This window comes from Perognathus longimembris, chromosome 6, assembly GCF_023159225.1.
Source record: "Perognathus longimembris pacificus isolate PPM17 chromosome 6, ASM2315922v1, whole genome shotgun sequence".
In the NCBI taxonomy this organism is placed as follows: domain Eukaryota; kingdom Metazoa; phylum Chordata; class Mammalia; order Rodentia; family Heteromyidae; genus Perognathus; species Perognathus longimembris.
Window position 1 is genome coordinate 69,795,759 of NC_063166.1, and position 13,363 is coordinate 69,809,121.

Sequence of the window (13,363 nt, forward strand, 5' to 3'; positions counted from 1 at the left end):
CTTCCCGCTCAAGGCTAGCACTCTGCCACTTGAGCCACAGCGCCGCTTCTGGCCGTTTTCTGTATATGTGGTGCTGGGGAATCGAACCTAGGGCCTCGGGTATACCGAGGCAGGCACTCTTGCCACTAGGCTATATCCCCAGCCCCTTCACTTGATTTTTGGCAATACTGAGAACTGAACTCAGGGCCTTGAATTTACTAGGCAAGCACTCAACTATTTGAGTTACATCCTCAAGCCCTTTTTGCTTTACTTATGTATTAGTGGTCACACCTTCTAGGGACTGATCTCAGACCTGCCACCCTCCTATCTCCATCTTCTTGGTAGCTGGGATTATAGGTGTGCACCACCAAATCCAGACCCTCTTCTACTTTTAGGAGGGCCTCAGAGTCATTTCCATTACCAAAGTCCTTTCAGTATTTGGTACTGCAACTGGTTGAGGGTTTCCATTTTGCTGGAGATCCCTGATTATCTTGATTTAACAAGACTTACAAGATAGTGTCATATATCTACTCCCAAGGTCACCAAATTCTAAGCCTCACCAAGCTAAAGTGTTCAATGTTCTTACCTGTAGCCAGAAACTTTCTGCTTTCTTTATGAGGGCCCCATGATTTTGGTAGTCATTTAACAACTTAGAGCCTGAGTTCTCATGCATGGGTTTGAGGTTTGTGAAGATTAACTGGGGCCCCATTATTTTGGTAGTCATTTAGCAACTTAGAAACTGAGTTCTCTTGCATGGATTTGAGGTTTGTGAAGATTAACTGAGATAATATGTATGAACATTCAGCAAATTGGGCTTTCAATTCTAACAAAAAAAAGACTTCCTCCATGACATCAGTATATTCTGAGAATGAGATTCAGTGCCTTTTCCTTTAGTCTTTTTCTATGACATCAGGACATTCTTAGAATGAGATTTTCTCAGATCGAGGCTTCCAATGACTTGGTGGGGTGAGAGGTGTAGAAAGGAGTTCTCACTTGCTGTTGAAGGAAGCTCTTTTTATTTTTTTCTTGTATAATTGAATTACTGGAGGAGGATTTGTTGTCCTCCCCTTGAAAGGCAAAAGGACTAATTGCTCCATTTGCCAACTTAGGCACTATGAGGAGAAACACAGTGTTTTATGCCTGGAAATTTCTAAAGAGTCAACTGGTAAGAATCAAAGTCTCTGGGAAGGAATTTCTGAGCAGAAAATTGAACAGTTACTGAGAAAGAAAGAGGCAGGTTTAAGAGGGACCTTGGATGAATAATAGCCATTCATTGCCCTTTTGTAGTCCATGACATGAAGGACCAGATGAAGCTCAGAAGACTGAATTCTGACCTCTCCCAAGTTACCCTCTGGACCCTGGCAAGCCCCAGGCTATATACTCTGAGCCCCAGAGTACTGTTCAGTGCCTGTCCTTCCTGCCATTTAGAGCTGGAGAAAACAAGGCAGGACTGAACTAGCTGGATTGAGATCCCATGTGACTTTGTTATGCTTTTGTTTTCTCCTTGGCCATGATAATATTAGACTCCACTGCATGAATTTACTATTGGAGATGAAATGAAAGCCAAGTATCCATGGCTGTAATCCTAGCTACTCAGGAGACTGAGATCTGAGGATCTCAATTCGAATCCGGCCTGGACAGAAAGGTCCCCATGAGACTCAAAAAATAATAGAGCTGTGGCTCAAAGTAGTAGGGCACTACTTGAGCAAAAGAGCTTAGGGACAGCACTCTGGCCTTGAGTACAAGACCCACAACCAACAACAACAAAAAATTAAATGAAAGAACACAGAATAGTGCCTAACAATAGTAAATTGTATACAGTAAGTATTAATCTTAATAAAAGTGCCTTTTATTGATATAGGCAGCACTGAGGGCCTTATTTTTACTTGCCAACCACTCTATTCCTTGTGCTATACCTCCAGTCCCTATTTTTTTTTTTTTTTTGCCACTTGAACCACAGTGCCACTTCCGGCCTTTTCTGTTTATGTGGTACTGAGGAATCGACCCCAGGGCTTCATGTATACGAGGCAAGCACTCTACCACTAGGCCATATCCCAGCCCCACTTCTGGCTTTTTCTATATATGTGGTGCTGAGGAATTGAACCCAGGGCTTCATGTATATGACATACTCTACCACTAGGCCATATTCCCAGCCCCATAAACCGCTCTTTTTTTTTCCTCCTGCTAGTCCTCAGGCTTGAACTCAGGGCCTGAGCACTGTTCTTGGCTTTTTTTTTCCTCAAGGCTAGCACTCTACCACTTGAGCCACAGCACCACTTCTGGTTTTTTCCATATATGTGGTGCTGAGGAATTGAACCCAGGGCTTCATGTATGCCAGGGAAGCACTCTACCACTAGGCCATATTCCCAGCCCCCTATATTTTCTTTAGATATTGATTTTTTTCTTTCTTTCTCCTTTTTTTATTTTTGGCCAGTCCTAGGCTGTGAACTCAGGGCCTGAGCACTGTCCCTGACTTCTTTTTTGCTCAAGGCTAGCACTCTGCCACTTGAGCCACAGTGCCACTTCTGGCCATTTTCTATATATGTGGTGGTGAGGAATCAAACCCAGGGCCTCATGTATACGAGGCAAGCACTCTTGCCACTAGGCCATATTCCCAGCCCTTTTTTTTTTTTTTTGTCCAGTCCTGGGGCTTGGACTCTGGGCCTGAGCACTGTCCCTGGCTTCTTTTTGCTCAAGGCTAGCACTCTGCCACTTGAGCCACAGCGCCACTTCTGGCCATTTTCTGTATATGTGGTACTGGGGAATCGAACCCGGGGCCTCATGTATATGAGGCAGGCAGTCTTGCCACTAGGCCATATCCCCAGCCCTCATTTGTTTTTTGAGATTGGGTTTTCCTGTGGAAGTGGAATGGGTTTGAACCTGTTGGGTGTCAAAATCAGAAATTTTTTTTCTTTTTTTTTTTTCTTTTGGTGCTGGTACTAAGACCTGAACTCAAGAGCCTGGGCCCTGTCCTTTAGCTCTTTTGCTCAAGGCTAGTGCTCTAACACTTGAGCCACAGCTGCTCTACTGTGTGTGTGTGTGTGTGTGTGTGTGTGTGTGTGTGTGTGTGTGTTTAATTGAAGATAAGAGTCTCATGGGCTTTTACTGCCTAGGCTGGCTTCGAATTTTGATCCTCACATCTCAGCCTCTTGAGTAGCTAGAATTACAGGTGTGAGCTACCAGCACCTGGCTCAAAATCAGAATCTTTCTGCTTTAGCCTTGTTAATAATTCTCCCACAAATTATACATTATACATGTGTGCATATATATATATATATATACATACAGGAATTACATCTTACATGTATGTATGTATATACATACACACATATATCTTTACAGCCATATCCTAGCTACTCAGGAGGCTGAGATCTGAGGATCATGGTTCAAAGCCAGCATGGGCAAGAAGTCCATGTAGGCACCAGAACAACAACTGGAAGTGGAGCTGTGGTCAGAGTAGTAGAGTGCTAGCCTTGAACACAAAAACTCAGAGACAATGCCCAGGCCCTGAGTTCAAGCTCTATGAACAACAAAAAAAACCACAGTCCTCAGATCTCAGCTTCCTGAGTAGGATGATAAGCCTGAGCTAGCTACCAACACTTGGCACCTTTTTCTTTTCTTTTTTGGTACTGGTCCTGGATCTTGACCTCAGAGCCTGGACTCTGTCCCTGAGCTTTTATGCTCAAGGCTAATGTTCTACCATTTCAACCACAGCTCCACTTTTGGCTTTTATGGTGTCTAATTGGAGCTAAGGGTCTCATTGACTTTCCTATCTGGACTGGCTTCAAACCACAGTCTCTCAGATATGTTACTCTAGCTGGGATTGCAGGTGTGAGCCATCAGTGGATGGCTACCTTTTCTACCTTTAAAGGTTACCCACATTCCTTGGTTTGTAGCGGCAGTATTGTATCTTTCTGACCATTCTTCCCTCAAATTTATCTGACTCCAAAGTTCAGGACCTTTGTATCATTCCTACATTGTCTGCAATTACTTGAACTCTTTATTTTTAGCAGAAGTTAAGGACTTAATATTTAGGTAGTAGTGTGCTAGGGAATATTTAACAGCTGGCTGCTGGGGTTGAGAATGTCTTGATTTGTTCTAGCTGCCAAATTTTGTGGCATAAATACTGTGAGTTTCAAGATACCAGCATAATTTCAATAGATTTTCAAAACTTTCTGAGACGTGAGCCTATGGTCAAGCCTCACATGTAACCCTTGGCTCAGTCTCCAGACCGCAGAACTAAAAATTAAAAAACAGGGGCTGAGGAGATGGCCTAGTGGCAAGAGTGCTTGCTTCGTATACATGAAGCCCTGGGTTCAATTCCCCAGCACCACATATATAGAAAACGGCCAGAAGTGGCGCTGTGGCTCAAGTGGCAGAGTGCTAGCCTTGAGCAAAAGGAAGCCAGGGACAGTGCTCAGGCCCTGAGTCCAAGGCCCAGGAGTGGCCAAAATAAATAAATAAATAAAATAAAATAAAAATTAAAAAACAAAAAGCAAAAACTCCACAATTTCCTGAGAACGTAATTTGGCCCAGCATACCACCGAATTTAATCTTGTTAAATTTCACCTTGTTCAGAGCCATGCAGGCTGCTGCTGCCTGTTAGCAAATAGATGGGTTTCCATTGATCTTCTTTGCTTATTTCCATAGGGGCTGTACCAGCTTATCACGGATATCATAGTGATGATCCGAGTGTGTAAGATGTTTCGTCAGGGCCTCAAAGGATTCCGGGAATATCAAATCATTGAGGCTGCTCAAAGGAAGCACCCTATGTTCTCCTTCTGGGATGTAAGCATCTGGGCTCAGCAGAATTAAGACTTCAGATGGTTCAATAAATAGTATCTCACTTCTTAGCCTATGTGCAGAGTCAACAGAGAGAAGAGATAGGGCAAAGCAGGTGGGAGTCCCACGTGTCACCTTTATTAGTCAAGAGAGTTACCTAATGTGGAACCCCCATATTAGCTCTTTTTGTAGCAGTGGATGAGGCCTGTTTCCAGTGCTATATTGCAATAGCAGGGCCTGCTTCTCTGAATGCAGAGCAGGGGAGGACAGAGCAGAATATAGCAGAGAGGAGAGGAAAGGGGGATGTTCCTGCTCACCTACTTCCAAACTTAGGAAGGAGTTTGTTTCTTCCTCTCCAGGTGGAAGTAACTAATAGTGTTCTGTTCATTCTCTCCTTCACTGAGAGAGGAAGAATGCCTGCACTCCATATTTCTCCCTCCTTGTGAAGAGAGACTTCAAGAGAGAGGATCACCTGCATTCCCGCCATGGATTTCTCAATGCCACAGACTGTATACCATCTCTATTTTCTTTTTTTTTTTCTATTTTCTTTTCTGTCTTTCCACTTAAACATGAGGGGCGCATTTTCAGCAGAATCATGTTCACTTTTGTGACTCTGTTCTCTATTTTCTAGAAGGTCTCAGTTGAAAATAGTTTTCCCAATAGTAAACCATGAGCTTTTGGGGGCTCAGAAATGGTGAAAAGTTGGTCACTATCACTATTCCACAAAGGAATCTTCATTACTTAATGTGGCTTTAGTATTTTCCCAGCTAATACCTTAACAAGCCATGCTTCTTTTCCTCTGTGTCATTTCCCCACCCTCTGCATTTAGCGATTCATTTGACATTCCTAAAGTGAATTTGGAAGCATAGAGGCTGAAGAAAGGGATGTGGGGGATAGCAGAGTGGGTAAAAAGGTAAACTTCCATTGGTTGGTAACGGGCAAGCAGGTGATTTAGGAAGTATGTCTAGCTAAGTTAAGATATAGCAGAGTGTAGGATCTGTGGGCCCACTGGAAAGGAAGGACATTACTAAAGATCTCAAATTTCAGGAGATGGAGATCGGCATAAATGTGAGACTCTGTGCTCAAAATAGATGAATCTGAAGGTTTTTTGTTGTTGTTGGGTTGTTGGTTTTGAGGGGTTTTTTTTTGTTTGTTTTTTTGTGGTGGTGGTTTTATTTTTGTACTGGGATTTGAACTCAGGGCTTGGTACTTGCTAGGCAAGTGCTATAGACCCCTTGAGCCATCCCTTCAGCCCTTTGTGCTTTTGTAATTTTTCAGATAGGGTCTCATGTTTTTGCCTAGACTGGCCTCAGGACAGCAGTCTTACCTCTATCTCCTGTGTATCGAGTAGAATCATTGTAACTTGAGAAATTCAAATTTGTGTTCAGGAAAAAAAATATTCTGATTGTCAGGGTGGCATGCAATAGAAACTTAAGTGGCCATGGAGGTCAGATGACTTTGGCTTCTAGGATACTGGAGCTGATAGAATTGGAAGCTGATGACTCTGTGTAAAGCTTGGTGTGTTAGGAAGTGTGAGGCCAGAACTAACCACATTTCCCAGCCTTAAGGAGAGTAGAAACTTTTCAAGGACAGCAGGGTCAAGTGGAGAAAGCTACTTGAGCTTGAGTATTTCTAACCATTGCCTCTTCATAAGCTTTCTTGAAAAGTACCACATGGGTTCACAAATGATAAAGAGTGAGAAGCAGGGACTAGGTGGTCTCCAAGGAACAATTTAAGGTATGCTTAGGAGAATGGGCTCCCTGGTTTAGTCTAGGTAGTTAATGGGTTTATCTCTTCCCTCTCCCCTTTTTCTATTCCTTCCATCTTCTCTTTCCCTATCCTCTGATCATCTGTCAAAAGATAGGGTTGGGTTACTTCATCTCTGAGATCGCTTAGACAAAGTTTTTAGTTCAGATTCCCAGTGGTCCTTGAAAAAGTCCTTCATCTACCCCAAGTCCAGTGATGAGTCCAGGGGCTTGATAAAAGCTGCTTTGCCCCAATAACTGAAGAGAGTAAGATAAGGAAATGTGCTATGCTTGTCTTACTGTGCACACTTAACAATGCTTGTCTTTATTCCTTTTTATCTCTCCTTTCCCCCCCCCCCCTCTATATTTTCCTGTTAGTTGCCTTTCCCTCTTTCTTTTTTTCTCTCCACCTTTCTGTTTTCTTTGTGCCCTCCATTCCTTTTCCCTGCCTCCATGTTTCTCTGCCTTCACAATTCTGTTGTTGATGCTGGGCATATGTATAGGAATGAGTTGGGATTTGTCAGCAGAGGTGGACCTGTTGGGGTCAGTAGGCAGGAGGCTTCCCATGGCTCTCTGCCTGCCATAGTGACCTAAGTTCACAGATTTCAGATGTGGAGTTCCAGGGCCAGTGTTACTGATTCTCCTTCCTGTCCTGTTTTTTTCTTTCAGAAAAAGAAGCAAGGCCGAATCACATTTGATACCCTGGACTTCATTGCAGAGGAGGTGGGCATAGCTCTAGCTTTTTTGGGGGTGGGGGAAGAGAAGCACTGGGTTGGGAAGCAGGAGAGGCAATTTTGGTCCAAATTCTGCTAGTGATCCATTGTGTCACCTTGAACTAGCCATTTAGTTTCTTTGTCTCTAGAGTGGCTGGCTGATCCCAGTAATCCTTTCCAACTGTGGCATGCCAAGACTGTGAGCATCCTGAACCAGTTGTCACTGTATAGCTGAGGGGAACCAGAAGGGGAGAGTTCCTGGGCTTGGACCATTGGGAAAACAGCAACAAGCAAAATAGAATATGAGAGGGCCAGAAGGAATAGAAAGAAGCCAGGTGGTGGGAAAGGCATTAGACTGTATAAATTCGGGTCCTGCCCCTGAACTCATTGAGAAAAATGCTGGGCAAACTTGTCCACCGCCTGAGTGTTAGATGTACTTGGAGTTTTCCTGTTCTGATGAGAGATAATGCCTTTATATCTGTGTGTGAGATTTGGGGCCATGTGACTTGTTCTCTGAATTTCAAGCATCTTTATCATCTTCCTCACATCCATCAAATTGTGGGATATTAAATTTTAAAATCAAAATTTTTATTCAAAGAAATTTATCTATGTACAGGAAAAGCTATCGTTCTAATTAATACAAACCTGACTTGCCCCTGGTCTGAAATAGCTATGTTGTTTTTTTCTCTCAGGGAAAGAGGAGAGAACAGAACTTTATTACTGGTACCAAAACCACCATCTCTTTCCTCACCTCTTGGCTCCTTGGAGATAGGGCACAGTCATATTTCCTGCTTCTGGATACTTATTTCTCATGTCCTCTCATGAGTGAAGCATAATGAGATCATCATCATTTCAACTACTCTGTTCCTTTAGTTCTCCAGACCAGCCAGTGTTTGACATTGGGCATATAAAGTTCCTCATGTTTTACCTACTTCATACAGGAGAAACCAAGGGGCCCGAGAGTCATGGAACTCTAGAGTTAGGGAAATTCTGTGCAAAGTAGTCAAAGAAGAGAGGAAGGAAGAGAGAAAAATGCATAGTTACACCCAAGTGGCAGTTGAGAGAGTCATGTCTGATGGGTGCCAACACAGAGAAGACTATCTTGGCTCGAAGGTCTCTGATTACAGTGTGCATGTGCTGAGGAGACTGTTGTGGAGCTTAGAGAGCCCTATATTATTGGCAGGAGATCAGAGAGGCCATGATATATATCAGATCTACTCATAAATCCCGCCTGAGTCTCTTAGTCTCCCAATGATACTTGAGCTGCATGAGGATGCAATCAATTCAAAGGGCACACAATATGCCTAGCTCCATGCTTTGCATACAGTGAGCCCTCAGTACATACTATTACATGGAAGACGAGAGTATACAAGCAGGAATATGGGGAATAGCCAGCTACAGCCCTGTGTGTCACTTTCTTTCTCCCCAGGGTCACTTCCCTCCAAGGGCCATTCATATTACACAGAAGAAGCCTTCCTGGAGGACAGAGCAAGAGATCCAGTCCCTCTGCAACCTCCTTCAGGCTATGGATAGCTACCGGAACTATGATGAACCCCTGCAGATGCTTCTGGCCAAAGTTGCACGCTTTGAACGGTCAGTGAGAGGTCTGGCTCTTGATCCGTGGATTGGAGTAGGAGGAGCCCAGCTGAGAAGGGGTGGTGGGTCGTCCTGCCCATCCCTCTGAAGATATCAGTCATGAAATCTTCTGTCAGTTCACCTGAATGATCACTGTTACTGTGGTAGCCTAGTTTAGCTCAGTCATTTATTACTGAGATTATAATTCTAGCTACTCAAGAGGCTGAACTCTGAGGATCACAGTTTGAAGCCAGCCCAGGCAGGAAAGTCTATGACACTATTATCTCCCATTAACCATGAAAAGAAAGGGGCGAGGAGCTGGAAGTGGAGCTGTGGCTCAAGTGGTAGAGTGCTAGCCTTGTGGAAAAAATAAAATCAGGAGCCAGGCACCAATGGCGCATGCCTGTAATCCTAGCTACTCGAGAGGCAGAGATCTGAAGATCATGGTTCAAAGCCAGTCTGAGCAGAAAAGTCTGTGACACTCTTATCTCCAATAAACTACTCAGGAGGTGAGAGGGGCCCACCTGAATCTCAGTGTGATGGTCTTCCGGGTTTCTTTGGGGTTGAAAATACCTTAAAACTATTGATCATCTACATTTGTTCTGAGATATGCTTTAAATTTCTGGAAACTCTGTGACTACTCTAAAAGTTGAATGTATTCTAGAACATACCTATGGCCAATGGTAGCAGAGTCAACATAGAACTATGCTTCGTTGTGTTCAGGGAAAAGCCTTTTAACTTGTTGGCTATACTATTCAGTATGGCTGTATAGCCCATTGTGCTTTTGAATATGTTGGTGGTGTTGTAATGTGTTCTGGACCATCAATGGAGCCTACAATTCATAATTCAGATATTGTCTTTGCAGAAAATCTTAGTCAACACTTTTATGGTATCCAAAGAGGTGACATTGTGATTGCAAAAAGTCCGAGTGATCCAAAGTCCAGCATTTGTAAACGAGTAATTAGTCTGGAAGGAGACAAAATCCTCACCACTAGTCCATCAGATTTCTTTAAAAACTATAGTTATGTTCCAACAGATCATGTTTGGCTAGAAGGGGATAATCTACAGAATTCTACAGATTCCAGGTACTATGGACCCATTCCATATGGACTAATAAGAGAACCAATTTTCTTTAAGATCTGGCCCCTAAGTGATTTTGGATTTCTACGTGACAGCCCAAATAGTGATAGATTTTCTGATGATTAGCAAACATTTATTCTTTTGACTTGATTATTGTCTCCTGTTCAAGTGAGTTTATACTACAGCTGAAACCATGTACTTGCCAATAAACTGTCTGCAATTCAGTTTAAAAAATAAAATAAACTACTCAGAAAAAGCCAGAAGTGGTGCTGTGGCTCAAGTGGTAGAGCATAGATCACTAGCCTTATGCACAAAGAGGCTCAGAGACAGTGCCCAGGCCCTGAGTTCAAGTCCCAGGACCAGCAAAAAAAAAAAAAAAAGTACATTGAAATGAGGAGAACTGGCAGGAATCTCTGAAAGGATCTAGTCCAATTTCCTCACTTTTCAGATAGGGAAACTGGGGTCAAGGTGGAGAAAGAATCATCCTAGTCACCTACTCTTGGTCCATGATCTTTTACTAATAGTACTACAAATTATGAAGTTGTAGAGACTAATTTCATCAGCACCTGGTGGCTTATGCTTGTAATCCTACCTTTTCAGGAGGCAGAGATTCCAGGATCAGGTTCTAGTACAGACCAGGCAAAAAAGTTAGGAAAACCTTTATTATCTCAATAAAAGCTCGGCATGATGTCTTGTTCTTGTGGTCCCAGCAACATGGCAGTTTATAGGTAGGTAGGTAGGATGGATCTTGGTCTAACTAAGGCATACTTGGACCAAAGCATGAGACTACCTAAAAAGTAACTAAGGCTAAATTGGAATAGAGACATGGCTCAAGTAGTAGAGCTCCTTTTCAGCAAATGTGCGGCTCTGAGTTTGACTGAATGCATAGCTACCTGTAAAGGTAGAGGCCCTAAATTCAAATTCTAGTAAAATACACACACACACACACACACACACACACACACACGCGCGACTGATTTCACCTTATGGTTTGGTCCAAGATTAAATGGCTACATTTTGCAAAGGACCGAAGCAGCATATGGTAAGAGATAGAAAGCAAAAAACCCAACCAATCCAGATACAGCTTGGACCAGCTCTTTTTGCTATTGGACCAGCAGGCCATTGTCTTTTCCCAGGTTTGGTCGAAGGCGTGTGATCGTCAAGAAGGGACAGAGGGGTAATAGCTTTTATTTCATCTACCTGGGCACAGTTGCAGTGACTGATGATGAGGATGGCAGCAGTGCCTTCCTAGACCCCCACCCAACATTGCTGCACAAAGGCTCCTGTTTTGGGGTAAGCCTAAGGGAAGGGACTTGCTTCCTGGGTTGGTTTCGGGAGTTGGGGGAATGGGCTCTTGCTCCAACCTGTTGGACAGGCCCTATCCTGCTTTGCCATCTGTTCAAGCCACTGTCCCATGTGGACTCCAATACTGTTACCTGTCAAATGCTGAATACATTGGGTCAGGTAATGTCCAAAGCTGATCTTTCCCCACTTTATCCTTTCAAAGACGTAGTGACCCCGAAGCAAGACCTTTCCAGCTTTCTTGCCTCTTGGCATGTTCTGGCCTGTTCTTTTTTTCCATATGCACAGCGGATATAAGACCTGCAGTGGAGGAAGTGAGCCGGAAGTAATGGAGGGGGCCAAGGAGCTTATAGTCTGGGGAGAAGAGATTTCTGGCAGAGACAGAGGCAGGGAAAGACTGAACAGGTTTTAGAGCTCATACTTGCCCTTGTCCCTGTCCACTCAACAGGAAATGGGCCTTCAGAGCACAGCAGTAAGGAAGGCCACGGTGGTCTGCATGGAGGAAACAGAGTTCCTGGTTGTGGACCGTGAGGACTTTCTTGCTAATCAGCTGGATGAAGAAGTTCAAAAGGAATCTCACTATCGGTTTAATTTTTTTAGGTAACCACTAACATCTTTTTTTTCTATGTATGTGTATGTGTATGTGTGCACATGCACCAGTATTGGGGGCTTGAACTTGTGGCCTGAGCCTTTTCACTTAAGGCTGATCCTCTACCACTTGCTCCACAGCTCCACTTTAGTAGAGTTTCTTTTTTTTTGGGGGGGGGGGGCAGTCCTGGGCCTTGAACTCAGGGCCTGAGCACTGTCCCTGGCTTCCTTTTGCTCAAGGCTAGCACTCTGCCACTTGAGCCACAGCGCCACTTCTGGCCGTTTTCTGTATATGTGGTGCTGGGGAATTGAACCCAGGGCCTCATGTATACGAGGCAAGCTCTCTTGCCACTAGGCCATATCCCCAGCCCCTTTAGTAGAGTTTCAATTGAACAGGTATGTAGGCTACCCAGGGTCTTCTGCGCCAGCCAAAGCTCATTACTATGATTAGAATATTGATTTGGTCTGTAGGCCCACACTAAAGTGGAGTTCAAATGTGTGGCTGCAAATTCTGACAGATTTTTGCAGTGATATGACTCTGCATAGGCCACTTCATTTCTCTAAGCTTTTGCCATCTGCTGTGTAAAATGAGGGAAATGATACTTCTCATCCATTGTCATGGTAAAGATGGAGTGGGATGATCTTGGGAAAGGTATGGTCCAGTGCATGGTGCATAGCAGGTACCATGCTATGTGAAGTAGCCCTTTTTTTGTTTTGTTTCCTGTCTCCCCAGATCCTTGTCCTCATAGACCCTGTTCTACTTTGGTGTCTCGATCTGGACTTAGCATCTCTGAGGCCTGAATCACCTTGAATTAACATGAGCTAACTCTGTCAGCCAGAGTCAGTTGAGTTCTGAGCCCATAAAGGATTGGAGCTGAGAAAGTCTAAAATGATTATTAGCAGCCCCAGAAGCCATTCACAAGCACATTCCAGGTGGTTGCTGGTGCACAAGATGAGAGTTGGGGACAGTCACTGTAAAGTGGGCTGTCAGCCACAGAGAGCAACAGGCGAAAAGATGTCCTTCCTCTCCCAGGTCCAGAGCCAAGTATTTGAAGCCAATGGCCCAAGGGAAACAGGTTGGAATGAGCCGTCAGAGCCAAAGATAAGGCCAATACTGCTGGGCGGGGCCACTGGATAGCCAGTGAGCTGAAGTAAGGAACTAGCCAGGCACTGGCCCTTGGGATGGGACTAGCTTCCTAAGTTACAAGGTTGTGGGGCAACACAGGGATGGAGTCAGAGATGGAAAGTTCCTGACCCAGATGCCAGTGCCTCATGCCTATAATCTTAGCTACTCAGGAGTCTGAGATCTGAGGATTGCAATTCGAAGCCAGCCTGAATAGGAAAGTCTGTGAGACTTCTATTTCCACTAAACTACCAAAAAAGCCAGAAGTGGAGCTGTGGCTTAAGTGGTAGAGTACTAGCGTTGAGCAAAAAGCAGCTCAGGGACAGAGCCCTAAGTTCAAGCCCTAGGACCACCGCACACAAAAACGGTTCCTGGATGGTGGTGCATAAGTGAGAAAATCAGTGATCTGGGTCATCCCTAGGGTACCTGAGCAGCAGCAAAGAGGGGAGCTTGCCTGGAAGAAGTCCTTGAGGAGG

At 44.2% G+C, this 13,363-nt stretch overlaps 1 protein-coding gene and 1 pseudogene across 2 annotated transcripts in view; both read left to right on the top strand.

Moving 5' to 3' along the window:
- Window positions 1–537: 537 nt before the first annotated feature.
- Cnbd2 (cyclic nucleotide binding domain containing 2) overlaps window positions 538–13,363 on the top strand; it is a 40,060-nt gene continuing 27,234 nt past the window's right edge. The window contains exons 1-7 of one of the 2 annotated variants that reach the window (XM_048349119.1): window positions 538–661; window positions 744–1,144; window positions 4,630–4,767; window positions 7,176–7,229; window positions 8,649–8,812; window positions 11,011–11,167; window positions 11,625–11,776. In XM_048349119.1, the coding sequence (XP_048205076.1) occupies window positions 1,094–1,144; window positions 4,630–4,767; window positions 7,176–7,229; window positions 8,649–8,812; window positions 11,011–11,167; window positions 11,625–11,776 (716 nt within the window). In that variant the 5' untranslated portion in view covers window positions 538–661; window positions 744–1,093. Of the gene's footprint in view, window positions 662–743; window positions 1,145–4,460; window positions 4,768–7,175; window positions 7,230–8,648; window positions 8,813–11,010; window positions 11,168–11,624; window positions 11,777–13,363 lie in introns of those variants that run through there. The other variant, XM_048349117.1, reaches the window with a different exon arrangement.
- LOC125353430 lies at window positions 9,335–10,092 on the top strand (annotated as a pseudogene).